General features: G+C 42.8%; 1 protein-coding gene across 4 annotated transcripts in view; it reads right to left on the reverse strand.

The window, feature by feature from the left end:
- The window catches only part of LOC123769148 (acyl-coenzyme A synthetase ACSM3, mitochondrial), a 401,722-nt gene that overhangs the window by 69,194 nt on the left and 306,573 nt on the right, over window positions 1-25,955 (reverse strand). For all 4 annotated transcript variants that reach the window (XM_045760127.2, XM_045760117.2, XM_045760154.2 and 1 more), the window contains 3 exons: window positions 15,593-15,767; window positions 15,192-15,374; window positions 6,149-6,272 (listed from right to left, as the gene is read on the reverse strand). In XM_045760127.2, the coding sequence (XP_045616083.1) occupies window positions 6,149-6,272; window positions 15,192-15,374; window positions 15,593-15,767 (482 nt within the window). The remainder of the gene's footprint in view (window positions 1-6,148; window positions 6,273-15,191; window positions 15,375-15,592; window positions 15,768-25,955) is intronic.

The following is a 25,955-nucleotide window of genomic DNA, read 5'->3' on the forward strand; positions in this document are numbered from 1 at the left end:
GCAAGTATTATGACGGCAATCATTATGACGCCAAGCATTATACATGCAAGCATTATGACTGCAAGCATTATAACTGCAAGTATTATGATGGCAAGCTATTATGACGGCAAGCATAATGACTGCAAACATTATGACAGCAAGTATTATACATGCAAGCATTATGATGGCAAGCATTATATACATACAAGCATTATGACTGCAAGCATTATAAATGCAAGCAATATACTTGCTAGCATTATACATGCACGCATTATGACTGCAAGCATTATGCCTGCAAACATTATGTTTGCAAGCATTATGACTGCAAGCATTATACATGCAAGCATTATACATGCAAGCATTATACATGCAAGCATTATACATGCAAGCATCATGCTGGCAAGAATTATGACTGCAAGCATTATCCCTGCAAGTATTATACATGCAAGCATTATCCCTGCAAGTATTATACATGCAAGCATTATGATTGCAAGCATTATGGCGGCAAGCATTATGACTGTAAACATTATGATGGCAAGCATTATGACAGCAAGCATTATGACTGCAAGCATTATACCTGCAAGCAATATGACTGCAAGCCTTATGCCTGCAAGCACTATGACTGCAAGCATTCTAAATGCAAGCAATATACTTGTAAGCATTATACATGCAAGCAATATGACTTCAAGCATTATGCTGCAAGAATTATGACTGCAAGCATTATGACGTTCATAATGACTGCAAGCAGTCATTATGAACAACCACAACCCTCCCTTCTTCCAGTCCTCCCTCCACCCACAACCCTCCCTTCTTCCAGTCCTCCCTCCACCCACAACCCTCCCTTCTTCCAGTCCTCCCTCCACCCACAACCCTCCCTTCTTCCAGTCCTCCCTCCACCCACAACCCTCCCTTCTTCCAGTCCTCCCTCCACCCACAACCCTCCCTTCTTCCAGTCCTCCCTCCACCCACAACCCTCCCTTCTTCCAATCCCCCCTCCACCCACAACCCTCCCTTCTTCCAATCCTCCCTCCACCCACAACCCTCCCTTCTTCCAGTCCTCCCTCCACCCACAACCCTCCCTTCTTCCAATCCTCCCTCCACCCACAACCCTCCCTTCTTCCAGTCCTCCCTCCACCCACAACCCTCCCTTCTTCCAGTCCTCCCTCCACCCACAACCCTCCCTTCTTCCAATCCTCCCTCCACCCACAACCCTCCCTTCTTCCAATCCTCCCTCCACCCACAACCCTCCCTTCTTCCAGTCCTCCCTCCACCCACAACCCTCCCTTCTTCCAGTCCTCCCTCCACCCACAACCCTCCCTTCTTCCAGTCCTCCCTCCACCCACAACCCTCCCTTCTTCCAGTCCTCCCTCCACCCACAACCCTCCCTTCTACTTAGTCAACATACAACCTTCCATCTGCCTCTCCTGCTGTAGACTTACCAACCTTACTTAACTTACTTAAGTAAGTCTTACTAGACTTACTTAAGTCCTCGACTCAAGTCCATTACATCCAGCGGTCGACCCCACAGACGCATTTATAAATTTTTACATGCTGTTCATTCAAGACGAGAATTTTCTCAAAAATAAATTAATATTATAATATATTAGCATATTATGCATATATAGGCATAGGTTAGGTGTTTAAGTTCTGTTGGCGATTATTTGGATGTGTAGTACGTGGGTGAAGCATTTACAGTGTTGTGGTTCGAACAAAATTCATCAGTGAAGCACTTTTTCTGCCAAACAGCTGGGGTTTGGCGGGTGCATGGATCACTTTTGGGTCTTTGTTTGGGGGACAGGGTGCGACTCACAACTGATGACGTTCGAACATTTCCGGAACAAGTGCTTCACTGACGACTTTTGTTCAAACCACAATGCTGTAAATGCTTCACCCCAACCCGTTCTCGCAAATTTAATAAGTCAATATTGACTTATTAGTTGCGTGCATAGGTGACATACTAAACATAATAGTTTCCCTTGAAAAGCTTCATAGAAAACACCGACCTTACCTAACATACTTAGTATGTTAAAATAAGCATCTTATAGCTTCGTAATTATAATTGTTACTTAACCTATTATAGGTATAGGTTAGGTAATAATTGTAATTACGAAGCAATAAGATGCTTATCTTAACATACTAAGTAGGTTAGGTAAGGTCGGTGTTTTCTATGAAGCTTTTCAAGGGAAACTATTATGTTAAGTATGTCACCTATGCACATATTTAATAAGTCAATATTGACTTATTAAATTTGCGAGAACGGGTTGTTCACCCACATACTACAAATACAAATAACCGCCAACAGAACCTACACACCTAATCTAACCTAACCTAACTTATGCAATATGCTAATATATTATAATAATTTATATCTGAGAACATTCCCGTTTTGAATAACCAGCATGTAAAAATTCTTGAATAAGTCTGTGGGGTCGACCGCTGGATGTAATGGACTTGAGTCGAGGACGGGTTGGTGAACCAGACCGTTCTCCAAACAAAGATCCAAAAGGGATTCCATGCATCCGCCAAACCCTCTGTTTATGAATGAAAAGCACTCGACACACGACTCACAACTGATTTCGTTCGAACACTTCTGGGAAAAGTATTTCAATGACGAATTTTGTTCGAACCACAACGCTGTAAATGCTTCATTCAATTACTACAAATACAAATAATCGCCAACAGAACCTAACCAGTGCCTAAAGATGCACAGTATGCTAATATATAACAATATTAATTTATATTTGAAAAAAAATCCTATTTTGAATGAACAGCAGGTTAAAATTGATGAATGCGTCTTTGAGGTCGTCTGCTGGATGGAATAGGCTTATTTATTTATTTATTTAATTTATTTATTTATTTATGCATATACAAGAAGGTACATTGGGATTGTGAGGATACATAATATGGTAATTACAATCTTGTAAAGCCACTAGTACGCGCAGCGTTTCGGGCAGGTCCTTAATCTAGGAAAATTTTAAGTAGGTAAATACTTGCAAAAATTATAAAAAATGATAACAGTTACAAGGCAAGAAAAAAATGAGAGAAAATTGTAGGTATATTAAAGCACATAGGTAGCTCAGATTGATTGCAATGACAGCTTGAATGGTAGTTGACAAAAATTGGTAGGCACAATACAGCATATGGCTAGCACATAAAAGAAGACAGCAATGAACACAATGATAAGGTTGTTTGATATTACATAAAAATTAGGAGATTGGGTAACACTAGGTACAGAGCAAATTTAAAGCTCAGTGTAGGAAACTAAGAAGATGAAATTAGGTACTTTTTGGTTTTGTTTTTAAATAAGGCAAAAGTTTGACAGATTTTCAATTCACTAGGGAGTGAGTTCCATAGACTAGGTCCCTTAATTTGCATAGAGTGTTTACACAGATTAAGTTTGACCCTGGGGATATCAAAGAGATATTTATTTCTGGTGTGGTGATAATGGGTCGTATTACATCTGTCCAGGGAGAGTTTCAGAGCATGGTTTGCATTTAAGAACAGGGTTTTGTAAATGTAGTTGACACAAGAGAATGTGTGGAGGGAGTTAATATTTAGCAAGTTTAGGGATTTAAACAAGGGAGCTGAGTGTTGTCTAAATGCAGAGTTAGTTATTATTCTGATAGCAGATTTTTGCTGGGTGATGATGGGCTTAAGGTGGTTTGCAGTGGTAGACCCCCATGCACAGTTACCATAATAAAGATAGGGATAGATTAGTGCATAATATAGTGAGAGAAGAGCAGAGTTAAGAACATAATATCTTATTTTAGAGAGTATACCAACTGTCTTAGAGACTTTCTTAGTTATGTGTTGAATGTGGGTGCTGAAGTTGAGTCTCTTGTCTAGGAATAGGCCAAGAAACTTGCTCTCATTTTTATTACTGATGTTAATGTTGTCTATCTGTAGCTGAATTGCATTTGATGATTTGCTTCCAAATAAGATGTAGTAAGTCTTTTCTATGTTTAATGTTAGTTTGTTAGTTGACATCCATAAGTGGACTTTTTTTAATTCATTATTCACAACATTATTTAGTGTATGTGGGTTGAGGTCTGAATAGATAAGGGTAGTATCGTCAGCAAACAATATAGGTTTAAGAATATTAGAGACATTAGGCAGATCGTTTATATATATAAGAAATAGAAGAGGTCCTAAGATACTGCCCTGTGGCACTCCAACGGTAATTGGTAGAGTGGAAGAAGTTGTATCATTGATGGTTACATATTGGTGTCTGTCACTAAGATAGGATCGGATGTAGTCAAGGGCAAGGCCTCGGATTCCATAATGCTGGAGTTTAAGTAAGAGGTAGTTGTGATTAACAGTATCAAGGGCTTTTCTTAGGTCAATGAAGAGTCCAATCGGAAACTCATTTTTGTTAAGGGCTGAGTAGATTACGTCAAGGAGACTAATGATTGCATCGTTGGTGCTCTTGTGGGACCGGAAGCCAAACTGGCAGGGGCTGAGTATGTCGAATTTTACGAGGTAGGAATAGAGCTGTTTGTAAATAATATTTTCAAATATTTTTGATAGAATGGGTAGATTTGATATTGGTCTATAATTGTTTATGTCCGCCGGATTACCTCCTTTATGGACTGGCGTTACTCCTGCTTTTTTGAGGATATCAGGGAAGGTGTGATACTCTATAGATTTGTTGAACAGTAGTGCTATGGGTGGGGCAAGGGCATGGGAGGCGCTCTTGTATACAATGGACGGAATTTCACTGGTGTTCCCTGCCTTGGTTTTTAGAGAGTGTATGATGGACACAACATCTGCCGGGCTGATTGGTGAAAGGAGAAGAGAGTTTGGATAGCTGCCTGAGAGATATGTGTTAATATGTGTCTGAGTCTGTGGGATTTTACTGGCAAGATTAGAACCAACCGATGAAAAGAAACTATTAAATTCATTTGCCATTTCTAAATCAGTTGACGGTATATCCCCATCCTTGTAGAGTTTATTTGGTTATGTGAGTGTTGTTTAGTTCCTAGGATACTAGAGATTGTTTTCCAAGTGCTTTTCATGTTGCCTTTTGCTTCATTGAATCTATTCACATAATATGCAAGTTTTGCCTTTCTTATGATACTGGTAAGCATTGATGAGTACCTTTTAGCTACTTCCTTTGAAACTAGGCCAATCCTAACTTTCTTTTCATATTCATGTTTCTTGTTGATTGAGTTGAGAATGCCACTTGTGAGCCATGGATTGTTTAATCTTTTGTCAGTTACTTGCTTGGTAAGAAGGGGACAATGAAGGTTGTAGAGGCTTAGAGTTTTGGAGAGGAAGAGGTTAGCTAATGAATTTATATCCTGGGTATTATTGAATTCAGAATCCCAGTTAATATTGTGAAGTGCTTCTGTAAGATTGCCTAAAGCTGATTCACTGTGTAGCCTAAATGAAAGTTTCTTGCTTTTTGGTGGTGTTATGTCCATGTTCGCTATGAGAAAGGTAGGATAGTGGTCAGTTGTTCTGTCGTAGATTATACCAGATACAAGGGGAGCTGTTATGTTTGTCCATACGTGGTCCAAGGTAGTGGCTGATGTTTGAGTGACTCGGGTAGGTTTGGTGATTGTGGGGATTAGCATACAGGAGTTGCTAGCTCATTAGTATACTTGGTCTGAGGACGGGTTGCAACAGTCAGGGAAGTTCTTTAAACCTTACCTGGCACCAGACAAGTCAGAGACGTAAAGTTACATTTGTATTCCTCAGACTGATGGGCAGGATGTCTTAATAGGCCGGAGGTACCAAGTGAACCCTTGAAGACTTCCTAACAGTCTTATTCACTTCATGGTGGTAGTGGTCAAAGAATAAATAATATTTAAAAAAATATTTCATAATTTGCATATCTTTCGTGGAACCATTTTGTTAGGTAGAGCGACGGTCTCGCTTCCTGCAGGTCGGCGTTCAATCCCCGACCGTCCAATAGGTTGGGCTCCATAAATTCCCCCTCCCCTCGGTTTCATCCCTTCCCAGTGCTATATAGTCATAATGGCTTGGTGCCTTCCCATGATAATTCCCTCCCCTCCCGTCCCCCTCCTCTTCACCTTGTCATAGCAGCTCACAAGTTGACCATAGACCCCTGAACTGATAAAGGTAGAATCAGAAGTTATCTTGAGAGCAACTGCGGTCATTTTACCAAACAATAACAAACGTTTTCAGGGATGTATTTATCACTAACTTGGTGAACGAAGACGGTGGCGCCGACCATAAATGGGATGTAGAGACTGCTCCAAGCTGACTTAGCCCAGCCAGGGTCCGATATATTCCACAAAACATCGTCTTCAGTCAGGTCAAGCCAAAATCTGTTGGAGGAATTTACATATTAAACAACATATATTTACGGCCCATCTGAACTAGTCAGCCATAAGACTAGCATCAGGAGACTATTAGCTTCGGGTGGAGACTTTGCTCTGGGAGAGGGTGGGAGACTCTGTGGGAGGCTGGATGAATCTCTGGGAGGTTGGAAGAACAAAATGTAGGAGACTTAGTTCCGCAGACGACTTATATAAACTCTGTGGAAGACTGGTCGATTCTGGGAGGTTTGAAGATGTTCTGTGGAAGGCTGGAGACGCTCTGTGGGAGATTGATACAAGATCTATGGGAGGATGGATGAAGCTCTGTGGGAGACTAAACGCTCTGGGGAACTGTAAACTCTGTGAAAAATTAACATGAACTCTGAGAGAGACTGTATGTTCTGCGAGAGACTACTAGTCAATGCCGATGACTTTTCAAGTCAGGCAATATTGTATGAGGTTATGGTTATTCGAACATTTAAAATAAGGACATTAAAGACTCAAATTCTCTGCAACTTTGATCAACGAGAGAACCATATATAGTCGTGTCAGAAAACCCGACACCATTTACTATTAAATACAATAGGCAGATAATATTGTTGCTGTTGTATGTACAAATTAACCCATAGAAAATTTAGCTTGTAGTGGAATTTTCCGTCAATAGAAAACGGGATATCATTGCCACAGAGTGCTATAAATTCACCAGCTATTCTGTTGGGAATTATAGTTAATGTCTTTGGACTTATAACATCATAAAAACATCTCATTTGAATTAACTTAATTATCAGTATCAAAATAGAGTAAATGTGACCCTTCTATCACTTATTGACATCTGGACAAGGAGAGCCAGGCATCAGTGGTGAGGGAGGTCAGGCATTGTTTAAGACCGAGTGGTTGGAGCAAATTCAGCACCTATAATTCTCTCTTGGACGAAGTGTTGTGGAGATCAAGTATTAGTGCTTCTACCATCATCAAATCACTGTCAACAACCACAAGGGAAGTGTCTTTCCGAAATCTTATCTAAGTCATTATTGGCCAGTAATGTTAGGTAGATATGATTAATTCCGGTTAGGACACAAACGATCGACTCGACCCAGGTAATTAAGCCTTGGTCCTTATCTAATAATATATAAATGCTTCATCTGATATTGCTGTCATATATTAGGATTCCGGCTTACAGCTAGCGCCCTTTGACAGGAACAAGAAGAGGAAGTAAGAATTAATCTTGGTACATCAGTTACTAGGGTGTTAGAAGCTAGCCTCACACGAGGACTATTTGGTGTCTACATCCTAGTTATACCTGGTGGACTAAGCCTGCTGTATATTAAGATAAAGCCTCATCATTTATTTACTAATATATGTAGTTTGATACTGTAGTTTGATTGGCTGCATATATATAAATTTAATATAAACCCCCCCTAATGTGTAAGGATCGACTTGTGAGAATATTGCAGAAATACAGTCCACTAAACATCATACAAATTGCTATCGAAATATATATTAACATAAATATAAATTCTATATAAATTCATATAAATTAAATAAATATAAATCTCACAGGTCGGTTCGCACAAGTCGAGCAGCCCCAGAGAAGGCGACCAGGGCTCGAGGCGGATATAGTCCAGGAGCCCCAGAGAGGACGACCAGGACACATGGCGGATACAACTGTTCTCTTCACGAAATGTTTCTTTGATGCTTTTGGAGGTGCCGAGGTGGAGGATATAAGCTCTTTCAAAACGTTCAGACTTGCTTGAGTGAGGTACACACTTCCAGATAAAGTGTATACTTTATCTGAACTTTATCTAACGTATAGCATGTGTCTCCGGAGAGACACATGCTACACGAGGGGACTGGCTAGTGACCTCAGGGAATACGATATACTTGACTACTACAAACACTCTCGACAGTGTATTAGGTCTCCTCCCTGGAAAGTGCACAAGGGAGAAGTGGAAATTGTAACCCCTCAAGGCGAAAAAGATTCAGCATTATCCAGGACAATTACGGTGTTTGTATGGAAGCATGATAACTGGGTTACCAAGAGGTAATAGTTTACATGTATATTGTGACGGGTCGGTGGTGGGAGATGTCAGGGCCGGTGTCGTGTCCTGGTGAGGGAATACACTGAGTTTGGAACTCCCAGGAAACAATTTTAGGTTGCCACAACGTATCTGGAAAGTATGGGCAACGTTTGCTTTCACGCATTAGATGCGTAATTTTGTGTGGATGTAAATAGGTTTCTAAAACGTATTGCACGAAACGTTGGCTAAAAAAAATTTGAAACCTTGTGGCAACCTTAAATGTTTCATAATCGCAGTTTTTTATTGTTGTTATTTATATAAATGTAGAAATATAAAAGTTTATTTCAACATTTAGTAAAAAGAAACAATATCATAATAAAGGTTAATTCATCATTTTTATTCATTTTTTTAGGAAGAGGTCGAGGAGGAGGGAGGAAGAATTCCAGGTAAGAGGATGAAGTCGAGTAGGAAGGAGGAGGAGATCGAGGAGGAAGGAGGAGGAGGAGGGCGAATAGGAAGGAGGAGGAGGAGGTCAAGGCAGAGGAGGAAGGAGGATGAGGTAGAGGAGGAAGTTAAAGAGGACGTTGAGGATGAGGAGAGCGAGGAGGAAGCAGGAGTAGGGCGAGGAGGAAGGAGGGCGAGGAGGAAGGAGGAGAGCAAGGAGGAAAAGGAGGGTGAAGAGGGAGGAAGAGGAGGAAGGAGGAGTAGGGCGACGAGGAAGGAGGAGGAGGAGGGCGAGTAGGAAGGAGGAGGCCGAGGAGGAAGGAGGAGGAGGAGGGCGAGGAGGAAGGAGGAGGCCGAGGAGGAAGGAGGAGGAGGAGGACGAGGAGGAAGAAGTGTTGTAATCCACAAGTTAGTAGGGATTATTAGCTAGAGGATCATTACTACAACACTTAACGAATGATGATTGGAAGTACATGTTAAGTAGACAGACTATGGATCACATATCTAAGAAAGGTCAATGGATTAAGACCGAAGCTGCTTAGCCAAACTAATAATTCCTGAAAAGAGGACTCAGGCTTTTAGGAACAAGGTTACCGCTCTAGGGATAAGGTTAATCGGATTATACCTTCCTTGAGAGGCAGGGTGAAATGTTTGAGGCCATGGCTGGCTGAAGATAGTCTTGTTGTGGGAGTGGAACTGGCAAGTCCTCCGAGGTCTCCGTTTGTGGCAGCAGCGAAGTGTAGCAGACAGCTACGCGAGAGCCTGATGTGATCTTAGTGACCAAGTTAAGTCTGCAGTATGTGAGTATTGAATGAAAGACTAACCGGGTGTGGAGCGTTGTAGTAATCATTCCGTATTAGGGACTTAGGCGGAAGTTACGAGTGCAAGTGGTGACCGCGGAGGTCAAGTGGTCTATGGGTATTGGAAGTGTATTTACCTAATAGAGTATGTTAATATGTTACTATTTGTCAGAGTCTATTCTTTGTAATTAAATGACAAAACCCGACGGCCTTTAAATACCTTCCATATGTTCATTCATTGTGTTCCAGTACAAACCTAGTGGTACGCCTCAAGGGTCTGGTGTGTGTAGGAGTACACGGTGGTAGTAACGGTTGCTGAGGCAAGGTGTTATGTGTTGTGTAATCGCTGTGTTCGGAATGAACCGGGGTTCAGCGTCACGACAGGAGGAGGAGTAGGGAGAGGAGGGGGAGAGAGAGGAGGGGGCGGGTGAGGAGTAAGGAGGAGGGCGAGAAGGAAGGAGGAGGGCGAAGAGGAAAGAGGTGGATGAGAGCAAGGAGGAAGAAGGAGGAGGAGGCCGAGGAGGAAGGAGGAGGAGGGCGAAGAGGAAAGAGGTGGATGAGAGCAAGGAGGAAGAAGGAATAGGAGGAGGGCAAGGAGGAAGAAAGTGGAGGTAGAAGAAGGGCAAGAAGGAAGGAGGAGGAGGAGGGTGAGTAGGAAGGAGGAGGAGGGCGAGAAGGAAGGGCGAGGAGGAAGGAGGAGGGCGTAAGGCGAGGAGGGAGGGAGGAGGCGGAAGAGGAGTAAGGAGGAGAACGAGAAGGAAGAAGGAGGAGGACGAGAAGGAAGGAGGAGGGCGAGGAGTAAGGAGGAGGGCGAGAAGGAAGGAGGGCGATGAGGAAAGAGGAGGAAGAAGGAGGAGGAGGAGGAAGGAGGAGTAGGAGGGCGAAGAGGAAAGAGGAGGAGGCAAGCGAGGAGGAAGGAGGAAAGAGGAGGAGAGCGAGGAGGAAAGAGGAGGAGAGCGAGGAAGAAGGAGGAAGAGGGCGAGGAAGAAGGAGGTGAGCGAGGAAGAGGGCGAGAAGGAAGGAGGTGGAGGAAGGAGGACAAGGAGGAGGAGGGCGAGAAGAAAGGACGAGGAGGAAGGAGGAAGAGGGCAAAGAGGGAGGAGGAGGAAGGAGGAGTAGGGCGAGGACGAAGGAGGAGGGCCAGGAGGAAGGAGGAGGGCGTGGAAAATGGAGGAGGAGAGCGAGGAGGAAGGTTGAGGAGGACGAGGAGAAAGGAGGAATAGGAGGGCGAAGAGGAAGGAGGAGGAGGAGGCGAGCGAGAAGGAAAGAGGAAGAGAAGTGCGAGGAGGGAGAGGGAGGACGCGGAACAGGAGTAAGGAGGAGGGCGAGAAGGAAGGAGGAGGAGGGCGAGAAGGAAGAAGGACGAGAAGGAAGGAAGAGGACGAAAGAGGAAGGAAAAGAGCGAGGAGCATGAGGGCGTCGATGAAGGAGGAGGGCGAGTAGGAAGGATGTGGAGGAAGGAGGAGGAGGATGGCGGAGTAGGAGGGCGAAGAGGAAGGAGGAGAGCGAGGAGGAGGAGGGCGAGAAGGAAGGAATAGGAGGGCGAGGAGGAAGGAGGAGGAGAGTGAGGAGGAAGGAGGAGGAAGAGGGAAGAGAGCGAGGAGGAAGGAGGAGGAGGAGGAAGGAGGAGGAGGGCGTGGAGGAAGAAAGAGGAGAGCGAGGAGGGAGGAGGTGGAGGGCGAGGAGGAGGGCGAGGAGGAAGGAGAAGGAGGAGAGCGAGGAGGAAGGAGGAGGAGAGCGAGGAGGAAGGAGGAGGAGGGCGAGGAGGAAGGAGGAGGAAAGAGGAGGGCGAGGAGGAAAGAGGAGGGCGAGGAGGAAGGAGGACGGCGAGGAGGAAGGAGGAGGACGAGGAGGAAGGAGGAGAAGGGCGAGGAGGAAGGAGGAGGAGGAGGGCGAGGAGAAAGGCAAAAAGGAAGGAGGAGGATGTTAAAGAGGAGGTTAAGGAGAAGAGCAAGAAGAAAGGAGGAGTAGGAGGTCGAAGAGGAAGGAAGAGTTGGTAAGGTAGGAAGGTCGCGGAGACGGAGGTCGAGAAAGAGGTGGAAGGAGGAGGTCGAGGAGGAAAAGGTCAAGGAGGAAGGAGGAAAATTTCCAGGTAGAAGGATGAGGTCGAGGAGGAAGGAGAGCTGTGGACAAGAAAATTGAACTTCGACTTAGTATTTATGTTTCAGCCACACAAGCTGTACTGCAGGTCATTCTGGAAGTTCATCAAGACGAAAAAGATGTTTTCGTATTTGTCGAAAGCAGAGGAGCACTTGATTCCTTATTTAAACTGTGAAATATAGTTCTCATGTTCATACTTAAGGATTTAAAGAAAAGGATAAATGAGATACAGTTGAAAGGTCACAAAGTGAAATTCATGTGGATTCCATCTCATGTTGGAATAGTGCTCAACGAGGTGGCTGATGACCTGGTCAAACGTGCCATAACAAAACTACAAGTTGACATTAAATGCGTTTTAACAATGAGACAAATAAGAAGCAAAATTAGAAATATTCAGGCACAAGCAGAAGAGGCAAGAAGAGATATAATTTCTTTAATGAGATAATAAGATATTAATACAGTATTAATGAGATAAATGTGTATAATTGATCCAACTCAAATCGCTCTTTAACTGATCAATCAAATATGGATCTAAATTATAAAAAATTATTGCTACTGTTCAAATTATATGATTTTGTAATCTGTATTAAAGCAGATTCAATAATGTTCCTATTCAAAATGCCTTTACAATTCGTTATTGAATAAGCCTTCTCCCAATAATCACAATAATTAAGATGACTTATAGAGTGGATTCTAGCGGTAAAGGATCTTTGCATTCTCTCTAGGTCAGCAACTTCTCTGGTTTTGAATGGGGCTGTTAGAGTGCAGCAGTATTCCACCCTAGAGAGCACTAATGTCTTAAAAAAGTATCATCATTAGTATGGCATCCCTTGTTTGGAAGGTCCTTGTTATCCAACCTGTCATTTTTCTTGCAGTCTTGACAGCTACTTTATGGTGTTCTGTAAAGGTAAGGTCTTCTGACATTATTACTCCTAGATTCTTTACATTGCTTTTTTGTTCTATAGTGTGATCTCATTCCGTTTTATATATAGTTTCCGTTTTTAAACGTTATTTTTTTTCCGTAGCGCAGGAGCTGGAATTTATTTTCATTAAACATCATATTATTATCTGTGGACCATTGAAAGACCCGATTTACATCCGATTGGAGGTTTGCCGTGTCCTGTATACTGTTTACTTGCATGAAAATCCTGGAGTCATGTACAAATGATGGTACAGTGCTGTAGTTTGTATCCTTGTCTATGTCTGATATTAGGATGAGTCAAAGTACCGGAGCAAGTACAGTATCTTGGGGGGACTGAGTGTTTCATAGTAGATGATCCGGATTTTACTGTGTTGACTGTTTCACTCTGCGTTCTGTTGGTTAGGAAGTCGAAGAACCATCTCCTTACTTTGCCAGTAATTCCTTTTGCAAGCATTTTGTGCTCAATAACACCGTGGTCACATTTGTCGGAAGCTTTTGCAAGTCTGTGTATATTAACATCTGCGTTTTGCTTGTCTTCCATGGCACCTGAGGCCATGTCATAGTGATCTAGCAACTGTGAGAGGCAGGAGCCGCCTGCTCTGAAACCATGTTGTCTAGGGTTATGTAGATGTTTTGTTGCCATGTGATTTGTAATATTACTTCTTGGTACTCTTTTAAAGATTTTTATGATGTGTGAGGTTAGAGCTATTGGTCTATAATTTGTTTGCATCTGCTTTACTACCGCCTTTTTTAAATGGTGTGATCTCTGCTGTTTTAAGTATGTCAGGAATGATGCCAGTATCGAGGCTCCGTCTCCAAAAGATGTTTAGGGCCTGTGATAGTGGTATTTTGCACTTATTGATGAATACAGAATTACATGAGTCTGGTCCTGGTGCAGAGTGCATGGGCATGCTGCCTATGGCTACTGCAAATTCCAGTGGGGTTAGGGTGACATCCGATATGTGGTTTCATGTTGGTGTCAAAATCATGAAGAATTCATTTGGATCATTGATCTGCAATGTGGTCAGGGGCTCACTGAAACGGAATCGTACTGAAGCCTCAGTATTTCACTCATTTCTTTGCTGTCGTCTGTGAAAGTTCCATCACCCTTGTGCAAGGGCCCAATGCTAGATGCAGTTTTGTTCTTGCTTTTGCATATGAGAAAAAGTATTTCGTTTTTTTCTCGGTTTCACTTATAGCCTTTCGTTCCCTTTGTCTCTCTTGGATTTTATATGATTCTCTCAGCTTCAGCTCGACAATTTCTACTTCCCTACACAGTCTTCCCGGTCGTTGTTGGGATAAAGTAGAGCGTTTGAGATGTTCTGCTATATGTTTTCTTCGCCTATAGAGAGAGCGCCGTTCCCGCTCAAGTTTACATCTTTTTATCTTGCTTCTTAGTGGTATATGTCGTCTACATGTTTCTAGTACTACAGTGCCTATTTTCTGCGTTATGTAGTTGTTCATCCCAGCATAATTCTGCGAGGTCTTGGTTTATTCATTCACGGGTTAATCAGTTTGTTATTATAATTGATTTTGCTGAATTTTCCTCCACTGGAATTTGAGATTGGCTGCACAGATCTATTGCCCATGGTCGTCTGAACTTCGATAAGGTTGTGATCTGAGTAACAAGCAGTTGTAACCATTATGTCCCAGATCAGCTCATCGTTGATTGTAAAAACAAGGTTTCGGATGTTTTCTTTGTTTCTGTGGCTGGTCAGAGCCCCAGACCACTGTACTTGTGGCTGGTCAGAGCCCCAGACCACTGTACTTGTGGCTGGTCAGAGCCCCAGACCACTGTACTTGTGGCTGGTCAGAGCCCCAGACCACTGTACTTGTGGCTGGTCAGAGCCCCAGACCACTGTACTTGTGGCTGGTCAGAGCCCCAGACCACTGTACTTGTGGCTGGTCAGAGCCCCAGACCACTGTACTTGTGGCTGGTTAGAGCCCCAGACCACTGTACTTGTGGCTGGTCAGAGCCCCAGACCACTGTACTTGTGGCTGGTCAGAGCCCCAGACCACTGTACTTGTGGCTGGTTAGAGCCCCAGACCACTTTACTTGTGGCTGGTCAGAACCCCAGACCACTGTACTTGTGGCTGGTTAGAGCCCCAGACCACTGTACTTGTGGCTGGTCAGAGCCCCAGACCACTGTACTTGTGGCTGGTCAGAGCCCCAGACCACTGTACTTGTGGCTGGTCAGAGCCCCAGACCATTGTACTTGTGGCTGGTCAGAGCCCCAGAACACTGTACTTGTGGCTGGTCAGAGCCCCAGACCACTGTACTTGTGGCTGGTCAGAGCCCCAGACCACTGTACTTGTGGCTGGTCAGAGCCCCAGACCACTGTACTTGTGGCTGGTCAGAGCCCCAGACCATTGTACTTGTGGCTGGTCAGAGCCCCAGACCACTGTACTTGTGGCTGGTCAGAGCCCCAGACCATTGTACTTGTGGCTGGTCAGAGCCCCAGAACACTGTACTTGTGGCTGGTCAGAGCCCCAGAACACTGTACTTGTGGCTGGTCAGAGCCCCAGACCACTGTACTTGTGGCTGGTCAGAGCGTCAGACCACTATGGTCAGATGCACATTTGTAACACACACATTCAATTTAACTTGAGAGTTAAACGAGGAAGAGTTAGAATGTAACATTACCTGGCTGCTGGTGCGAGGCCAATGCCGTAGCTCGCCTGAGTATGTGGAACCATTTTGGGTTTGCCTGTTGTCCCGGAGGTGAAGAAGATCTGAGCAATGTCATCCCCTCTGCTGAGAACACAAGGCCTCGTCGGCCTCCCTCTAGCAGACTCCAACAGATCTTGATACCAGATCCAACCATCTCTGTAAACAAACACAAAAAGACACCAAATACATTTAAAACTATATCAGTATATGATATGTTGTCCGTAAATAAATAGACCAGACATGAAGTTCAAAATATTGAGGAATGAATCACATTCTGATAAATATTTTAAGTATTTTGTAGTTACATCTAAATTTGAAATAAATGCATTGCTGGCAAGATTTGTGATATAAATAAAGGAATAAGTGAGGCCCACGGAACATGTTGAGAGTGATGAGTGACGACCAGCCTGCGCGGGATGGAGCGGGTGACAGGGTCCAAGGCGGCCGCCATAGCTGGCCCGCACACCACGCAGTCAGCCTCGCTCTCCGCCAGACGGTGGACCACATCTCCCGGCGTTAACAAACTCGTGCCAGGAGATATTATCATTCCTATAAAAGAATTTCTTTATTTGTCATGGGGAAATTGAATGTAGCAGAATGGTAGGGGTTATAACATAAATTGATGTATAAAAGAGCAGAAGATTGTATTTGAAAGACGAAATTCTGGCTGTATAGCCAGAATTCAAATTATAATCTCATTTAACTACCATTGTGTACTTTAGCTCTGCCTTTCCTTTCAAAAGGTTTTTACTTTAGTTTAAAAAAAATTGTCATCTTTATTATTGTCTTTTTTCTTTTTTCTTCTTACTTCCATGTTCCATAGTACACTGGCTTTGCCTGTGTCCTCTAGTATTAACTTCAGTGTTCCTGAGTGCATCTCTATTTAAACTACCTCATTTTGTTTTAGTGTAACTCTAGTATTCAACTATAGTGTACTTATAATAGTATAGTAAGCAAGCTTTTCATTTTATAGATTTCATAATTGGTTTTTGACTTTTTTGGTCATCTATTGTTAGTAATTATTCTAGGTTATTTTTTACATTCCTAAGTTCCCATTAAGTTTTTATTACTTAAATTACCATTAAGTTTATATTACTTTAGAATTTTTAGTCTACTTTTTCTTTGTAACCCAGGTTGCCTAGCCTCTCCACCCTTGTAACCCAGGTTGCCTAGCCTCTCCACCCTTGTAACCCAGGTTGCCTAGCCTCTCCACCCTTGTAACCCAGGTTGCCTAGCCTCACCACCCTTGTAACCCAGGTTGCCTAGCCTCACCACCCTTGTAACCCAGGTTGCCCAGCCTCTCCACCCTTGTAACCCAGGTTGCCTAGCCTCTCCACCCTTGTAACCCAGGTTGCCTAGCCTCACCACCCTTGTAACCCAGGTTGCCTAGCCTCACCACCCTTGTAACCCAGGTTGCCCAGCCTCACCACCCTTGTAACCCAGGTGGCCTAGCCTCACCACCCTTGTAACCCAGGTTGCCCAGCCTCACCACCCTTGTAACCCAGGTGGCCTAGCCTCACCACCCTTGTAACCCAGGTTGCCTAGCCTCACCACCCTTGCTCCATTGTGCTCTTTTGCTTTGCCTGTGCAATTTTGATCATTAGAGCAAATAATTACCTACAGTGTACCTGAAAGTACTTCTAAGCAACCTACCTCATTTTTGTGTATAGTTTTATATATATATATATATATTTTTCATAGCTAGTTCTTTTATCATTGTTTTTTTGGCTTTTCTGTAAAACAGCCCTCTTATGCAAACTATTATAGATCCAGACCTTAACCTCTTATCTAGTATCTATGACAATCAGCACTTTAATGACCAAAATTGCAGATATTACACAGTACATGACGTAAACAATGTTTTAGCGTGTAATCACAATGTTCCTGTAATTAACTTGAATGTAAGATCTCTTTGCAAGCACTTTGATTATGTTAATGCCCTGATTCAAACAGTTGACAGCAAATTCTCTTTTATTGTGTTTACTGAAACGTGGTTAAAAGAGGACACTACTCAACTCTACAACATACCAAACTACTCAGTTATTCACAACTGTCGTCCTATACACAGAGGTGGTGGTACTTCTCTTTACTACCACTAGAACTGACTTGCTTAAAAGTAATTAAATCTAGAGACCCTTGTAGAGAGTATATCTTTGCCTGTTTCAGAGTCAAGGGTAGCGAGGCTGTCTTGACTGTGTGAGCAGTCTATAGGATCCCTAACACTGATGTGACTGAATTTAACTCAAACCTTAGAAATCTTATACTAGAGAACCGACTGAACAAAAACCACTTAATTATTTCTGGTGACTTTAACATTGACCTCTGCGAGCCTGATAACTCTCCTGCTGCTAGTTTCCTTAACTGTATGAATTCCTGCTTCCTCATACCCGTAATCACTAGACCTACTAGAATCACTGACAGCACTGCCACGGCTCTTGATCACATCTGGACCAACATAACCTCTCCGCTTATTTCAGGTATAATCCTCGACAGCACTACAGACCATTACCCCACATTTCTCCTAACCAACATTAACAAACCACCTCTAGAGACAAGGGAGATAAGCTTTAAGCTGCACAATGAAACTGCTATAGGCAATTTTATAGCTGCTGCTGCTGCTAATATCAACTGGGAATCTGAATTAGGGAACATAGGGGACATCAACCTAGCAGTGCAATCATTTCTTCAAAAAACTCTCAGCCTTTATAACACCCACTGTCCTATGCTAAAGAAACAAGTCACAACTAAAAGGCTAAACAATCCTTGGCTTACAAAGGGGCTACTTAAATCCATTAATAAAAAACATGACCTTGAGAAGAAGTATAGGTTAGGAATTGTCTCCAAAGAATTCTCAAAGAATTACTCATCATTGCTATCTAAAATAATTAGGAGAGCCAAAATTAAATACTACGAAGACAAATTTACCCACACAAAGGGCAATATTAATACTCCTATCCCAGCCAAACCAATACTCCTATCAAATAATGATGGTCTGCTTTCAGCCTCTGACACTGCTCTTGAGTTCAATAGGTTCTTCTCTTCCATTGGGTCATCCCTTGCAAATGATATTCCATCGTCCAGTACTAATATTCAGGACTATCTTTCAGGAAACTATCCACAGTCTCTGTACCTAATGCCTACTAATTCCACTGATGTTACTGACATAATCCTTTCCCTTAAAACCAAGTCTAGTGCCCTTGAGGATATACCAACTCTTATTGACAAAAAAGCCTCCAGATTTTTAGCTCCTGCCATTGCTTTGCTCTTCAACAAGTCACTTAAACTCCAAACCTTTCCAGATATTCTAAAAAAAGGGAGAGTAACCCTTGTCCACAAATGTGGTGAGCCCACTGATGTTAACAACTTCAGACCTATATCAATTCTGCCAAACTTATCAAAAATATATGAAAAACTAATCTATAAGCAGCTTTACTCCTATCTAGCCAAACTCAATATACTTAGCTCTTGTCAATATGGCTTCAGACCCCAAAAAAGCACTAACGATGCTCTTATTAGTATGATTAACTTGATACATACAGCTCTTGATAAAAATGAGTTCCCTGTTGGGTTATTTGTAGACCTACGTAAGGTTTTTGACACTGTCAACCACCAAAACCTTCTTCTTAAATTACAACATTATGGAGTCAGAGGTCACTCCTTGCAGTACATTAAGTCTTACCTTACTGACAGGCTCCAGTATGTTTCTGTGAATAATTCAATTTCTCCTACCCTACCCATCAACATTGGTGTTCCCCAGGGCAGCATACTTGGCATATAGCATACATCTCCTCTTTCTCATCTACATTAATGACCTTCCAAATGCCTCCCAACATCTCAAACCAATTCTATTTGCTGACGATACGACCTTCATTTTAAATGTCACAGTGAATACTGAGCTAAATAAAGTCCATCACTGGCTAACTGCCAACAAACTCACCCTTAATATTGACAAAACTTTCTATATTTTGTTTGGCAATAAATCCTCAAATCAAATAAATCTCAGGATTAACAATACCCAAATTTGTAACAAAGTAGATGGCAAATTCCTTGGCATTCTCATTGACCGAAAGCTGAATTTCCAGGGACACATTCTAAATATATCAAAAAAAGTTTCGAAAACTGTTGGCATTCTTTCTAAGATCAGATATTATGTACCTCGCCCTGCCCTGGTGACTCTCTATTACTCCCTCATCTATCCATATCTCAACTATGGTATTTGTGTTTGGGGTTCTACTACCCAAAATCGTTTACGTTCTCTAATTACTCAACACAAAGCTGCTATTAGGACAATATCTCACACTGGCCCCAGACATCATTCAGTACCCTTACTCAAATCCCTGAATATGTTAGATATTAAGTCCCTGCACATCCTCTCATGTGTACTTTATATATATAAAACGCTGAACTGTAATGTCAGTCCTGACCTTAAAAGCTTCCTAGAAGGTTGTAACAGATCCCATGAGTACCACACCAGACACAAATACCTATTTGATATTCCAAGAGTACGACTTAGTCAAACTAGAAATGCTTTACAAATCAAGGGACCCAGAATGTGGAATGACCTTCCCAATCATGTTAAAGACTGTACCTCTCTCAACCAGTTTAAGATAAAAACTAAGTACCACCTAATTAACTCAATGTAACCTACCTCACCCCCAAAATGTCAACCCATGTCTTCTATTTTAAACAATGGTGTTTTGTTGACCAAATTATATTTTTGCTTTTTTCTGCCATGTTCCCCCCCCCCTTTTTTCCATTTTTTTCTTATTTTTTCTCATCACAATTTATGCTTTAATCTCAATTAGTATTAAGCTTTAGTCTTAGTGTTTTTCCTGCCCGAAACGCTTTGCGTAATAGTGGCTTTAGGCATTGTATGTACTAGCTCTATCTATAAATCCATCAACTTTTGTATCTTACCTTGTATGTATGTACCTTACCTGAATAAAAATTTATTTATTTATTTATTTATTTATGAAAGAAAATTGTATTATATTGTCGGGACCATGATAGAACTAAGTCCACTCCTATCGATTTTAGAACCGTGCACTCTAGCAATCAAGCAGCGGATTATCTTACTGCTGTAAGATAATTCCCACGACTTTCTACTCACTATAACAATAAGCAAACTGCATATGAACTAAAGCTAGAACAAACAGAAAATAATAAAGTACATAACACCAACCTGTATACATGCGAGTCACAGCTGATCTGCCGGTCACCAAAATAATAACAGTCAAGCGAGCATCCATTAACTCCAACCAGGTATGATAGATACTTTTACTACATCACCGAAACTCATACACTTTACAAAAACATATATGTTACAAAAACAGGAACCGTTTCCCCTGCCCTCTGGGGACAGGAAACGGGGTCTTATTACCTATGTCAGCAACAACATACCTGCACAGATGACTGATGATCTTCACATGGGGGATGAGTTTGAATCACTGGGAGTAACCCTTCACTTAAACAATAATGCTCTACATATAATCAACCTATATGTGCCACAGAGTAAACTTGACCTTGACACACTGCCTGAATTTGTTAATGAAGAACCTACCCTGCTGGTCGGTGACCTGAATGCCAGGCACTCACACTTTGGTGCCAACTGTCATCAGCCCAATGTCAATGGACGGAAACTGTCACTCTTTGTCAGGGGAAGTGAACACCTTAGGGTCCTGGGTGATGAACAGCCAACTCACCTCAGAGGAGGAAGATTAGACTATGCTCTCCTGCTGAATGCACAGGACACAGATGCCAGTACACACATTGTGCACAGTTTATGTAGTGACCATTGGGCACTGATTACCACCGTCGACATGAGCAAGAGAAGGAAAGAGACGAATAAAAGAAAAAGGTTATCACTCGGACCAGATATGAGGCCGCACTTCATAAACAGGACGAGTGACTGGTTCACGGAATACCAAAGCCCAGAAGACATTGATACATTTGTTGATGACCTTAATCACCAAATTGAGTCTCAGAGTTCCGCGCCGTACGACTGGGCGTAGTAACCCTCAGAAGAAGAAAATAAAATGGTATGAGAACGACTACATAAAGATGCTCAATGCAAATGTAAGGAGCTTGAGTAGAGAGTACCGGAGACATCCCACTGACAGCAATCAAGAGCTGTTTAAAACTGTGTGTCAAGTAGCCAGGGAAGAGAAGATTAAAGAGCGGGAAAGACAATGGCTTGACTTCACTAGCTCCATTGGAAGAAAAACATCTGCAAGACATGTATGGGCAAAAATTCAGATAGCTAAGGGGAGCAGAACCAGGCCTGTGGTTCACAAAGACCCCCAGAGTAAGGCTGAAGAACTAATTCACAAGTGGAGTGATGCATCCTCCTCCTCCTCCCTCCCTGCAGAAGTAAGCAGGGAACAGCTCCTCCGACATAATGACAGAAGGATTAGGATAACAAGAGCACTGTCTAGTGATGACGAATATGGGGAACCAATCACAGCCCAGGAAGTAAAGGGGGCTATGAAAAAGGGTAAAAGTACAGCACCTGGTGAAGATGGCGTCACCTACGACATACTCAATGCACTGTGTGAAGTGTCTGGGAATCCACTACTCCACCTGTTTAACAAATTATTCCTAAGTGGTGTGTTGCCCACACAATTGAAACATGCAATAATTATTCCCATACCGAAACCCAATGACCCTGGTAATTACAGACCAGGGTCTCAGGGTTTTCTTTTTTGCATGGCTGTTAAAGAAGTCACAAGCAGGTTGACCAGCGAACTCAACATCTGGTTCCTGGACGATGGCACCCTGGCAGGGACACAGGAGTCCCTGCTAGAAGATCTACAGCTGGTGAAATCTAAGGGAGAGGAGTTAGGACTCACCCTACACCCATTAAAGTGTGAAATCATCTCATCTAGCCAACCAACCATAGATGCAGTGCGAACCATATTGCCAGGAGCCCAAGTGATCGCTCCCACCGACAGTGTGCTGCTAGGGGCACCTCTGGGCTCGAGCGCCATTGAGGTAGTCCTCGAAGAAAAGCTGAACGACCTGAGGAGGATGGAAGGAAGAATAGGGGCTTTGGACGCCCACGATGCTTTGTACCTTCTCACAAGGTGCCTGGCTTTGCCCAGACTGATCTATTTCCTAAGGTGTGCTCCCTCCTTCGACAGCCCAAAATTAACAGAATATGACACACTCCTAAGGTCAATAACCGTGAAAGTGTTAAACCTCTCCCTGCAAGATGACCAATGGGACCAAGCAACGCTCCCAGTTAGACTCGGGGGAATAGGTATTCGCAAGGCGACACAGTTAGCATTGCCAGCATTCTTATCTTCGACCAGTGCAACAGGTGAATTAGTTAAGGAAATACTACCGGAACACCTAAGAGACTCCATTGGGATTCATGATCCCAAATTCGCGGAAGGAGCCGGTCAGTGGGACACTCTCGTCAACTCTCATCCTCGACCGACTTTTCCAAATGACTGCAAATAGTCCAAATGGAATAGCCCCATAGTGGAGAACATCGCCACATCATTGCTGGAGGCAGCTTCCAGGAAGGACAAAGCGCGTCTTCTAGCTGTGCAAGCGCCCCATGCCGGGGACTTCCTGTTGGCAGTCCCTAATTCCGCCTTGGGCACCCGCCTGGACCATCGGACCCTAAGTATTGGTGTTGCTCTGCGCCTTGCCGCCCCTATCTCCACCGAGCACCGGTGTATTTGCGGCCATGCACGGGCAGACCAATACGGCAGCCATGGTCTCATCTGTCGTAAGACACAGGGAAAGATTGCCAGACATGAAGCAGTCAATGACATCATCAAGAGAAGTTTGGCTTCAGCTGGATGCCCAGCACAAAGGGAACCTCAGTTGTGCAGACCTGACAACAGCCAAAAACGCCCAGATGGAGTCACCCTGCAGCCGTGGAGGGAAGGTAAACAGGTCGTGTGGGACTACACGTGTGCATCCACATTGGCTGATACCTATCTACTTTACAGCGCAGCTGAGGGAGGCGGGGCAGCCACCTTCAGGGAGACCCAGAAAACTAACAAGTACAGGGACCTAGAACGTTGTTACAGGTTCGTGCCAATAGGCTCTGAGACTCTGGGCGCCTGGGGTAAATGTGCACTTAAGTTCCTGAAGGAGCTGGGCGAGGAACTCATTGGGAAGACTAGAGACCCAAGAGCGGCCAGTTTTATGTTTCAGCGCCTCAGTGTCGCTGTTCAGAGGGGAAATGCGTGCTGTATCTTGGGTACGCACCCGACCCTTGGGTACGATATATATATATATATATAAAGTTGTGAAGGTACCTCTGGTGCAAATGTGGGGACCCATGGTCTCGGAGAAGAAAATAAGGAGTATTCAAAGAAGACCTTGTGGATTCTCACTGAACACTAATATTTTCTTCTCCTACCACCCACATTCCTTTGTATATACACACATATATATGTTTTATTTAAACTTTGCTACAAATAACTAATTACATATAGGGTATAAAGATCATTATAAGTTGTGGAGTTCCTCCAGCTCCTCAGATGGCGGGCAGGAACCCTGAATGCAGTGTGCATTTCTCCTCTGTATTGTTACGCTGAGGCGCTGAAAAAGGAAGCTGGCAGCTTTAGGGTCCCTTGTTGTTTCAATCAGCCTAGAACCCAGTTCCTTAAAAAAACTGGTAGCACTTTTACCCCAGGCACCGAGTGTCTCAGAAGCAATGGGGACAAAATTGTAGTGGTGATCCAGTTCTCTGTACTTAAGGGATTTGGCTGATTCCCTGTGGGTGGCAGCGCCACCTGGTTGTGCAACACTGAGGTCAATGTAGGTGTTAGCCAGGGTTGATACCAACCCGTTCTCACACAAGACAGCACATATATGACTTAATGCTTAAAGTCAATATGTTGAATATGAATTAGTAAATATGTGATATATTCCCAGTTACTTTTTTTTTCAAGGCCCAAACTCTTCCTCACGTACCAACTTGCGTCTCACAGTACCCGTCCGTCAACCTAGATAGCAGAATAGTCGTGATTGGTTCAATTATAAGGAAAATTGTACTTTTCAGGTCCCACATGGGTTGTGAAATTTACCTACTATTGTCCATGCTCTTAGAATATTATAGATCAGCTACTTCCTATTGAAGGTTTGTAGTTTTGTTTTGAGAAATATTAGTTGTTCTTAGTAAATTATAATAAGCACTAAAAATTATTACATAGAATAACAGTCCTTCGCCAATCAATATTATATACCATAGTTGGTGCTTTACAAATCTTTAAAGGATGTTTTGTAGGAACGCTAACAGAAAACGATGGTTCATTGGAATGTCTATGGGTAAACTACTCTAAACAGGATGGTATTGTGTCTACTATACCAACTACAGGATCGGTATATTGTCCACTACCACCTGTTAGGTGAGTAAGGGGTGCAATACCACCCACAGGATGGGTATGAGGGTCACATCCACCCAGAGGATGAGTATGGGGATCACATCCACCCACAGGAAGGGTATGGGGTCCAATACCACCCACAGGATGAGTATGGCGTCCACTACAACCCACAGGATGGGTATGGCGTCCACTACAACCCACAGGATGGGTATGGGGCTCCTACCACCCATAAAATGGGTATGGGGTCCAATAACACCCACTGGATGTGTATATGGCGTCCATTGGCGCGCGTCGAGCTCGAAAACCGCAGCATTCATCTCAGAACCATGCCTATTTCACGCAGATTCCTTAATAAACGTAAAAGTTTTATATGTCACAAGAAAGATAGAAATATAAGCTTCATTCTAAATACCTTACCATGGGCATATTTAAATTTAAACCGAAGATACGTGTACTTTTATAATAGCCGAGCTCCGACCCCGGACAGATCGATCGACCGAGCAACTCTCTCTCAGAACAATGTTTATTTCACGTGAATTCGTTAGTAAACATATATGTTTTATATGTCTCAAGAAAGACAGACATATAAGCTTCACTTTAAACACTTTACTATAGACATATTTAAATTTCTAATGAAGATTATTGTATTTTAAAAATTACGGAGCTCCCACCCCGTACAGACTGAACGACAGAGCAACTCTCTCTCAGATCAATGTTTATTTCACGTAAATTCGTTAATAAACACAAATGTTTTATAAGTCTTAAGCAAGATAGAAATAAGAGCTTCATTTTAAATACATTACAATAGACATATTTATAGCTCAAGTGAAGATACATATGTTTTTATAGTAGCGCTCAGTAGCTTGTCGGGCATGGAGTGCAGACGCCTACGCACTTGCCGATATATTGTATAATTAACAAAGATACGCTAATAAAGCCAAAATCTTATATGCCTCCAGAAAGACCGATATATGAACATTATTATAATTGCACCAAATGAAATATATCATGTTCGAGAACAAAGATATATCAATTTTAAATTAAGTTTCGACTCTCTCTCGGGTGAGAGAGATGGGGCGACTCTCGCCCCATCTATTGGAGATTCTGTGCACTAAATACCCAAAGCTACTCAAACCCTCCTAGCATTATTTAAGTAATGAAGTAATATGGTATATTTACTCACTATAGTGTGGGTGCTGAATGCAGAACATGAGAAAACATATATTTACTCCAAACTAATATAATTTCATTATGAAATAAGTAGCATCAAAGGAAGTCGATGGTCCAAGCAGCAATGTTGTGGAGCGACTTATCCAAGATATATCGTTGTTTGGAAAGTGTTTGTTGGCATATCCAGTTGTCGCACTTCTCTGCTCAAATTATCACAAATTTA

This window comes from Procambarus clarkii, chromosome 86, assembly GCF_040958095.1.
Source record: "Procambarus clarkii isolate CNS0578487 chromosome 86, FALCON_Pclarkii_2.0, whole genome shotgun sequence".
Lineage (NCBI taxonomy): Eukaryota > Metazoa > Arthropoda > Malacostraca > Decapoda > Cambaridae > Procambarus > Procambarus clarkii.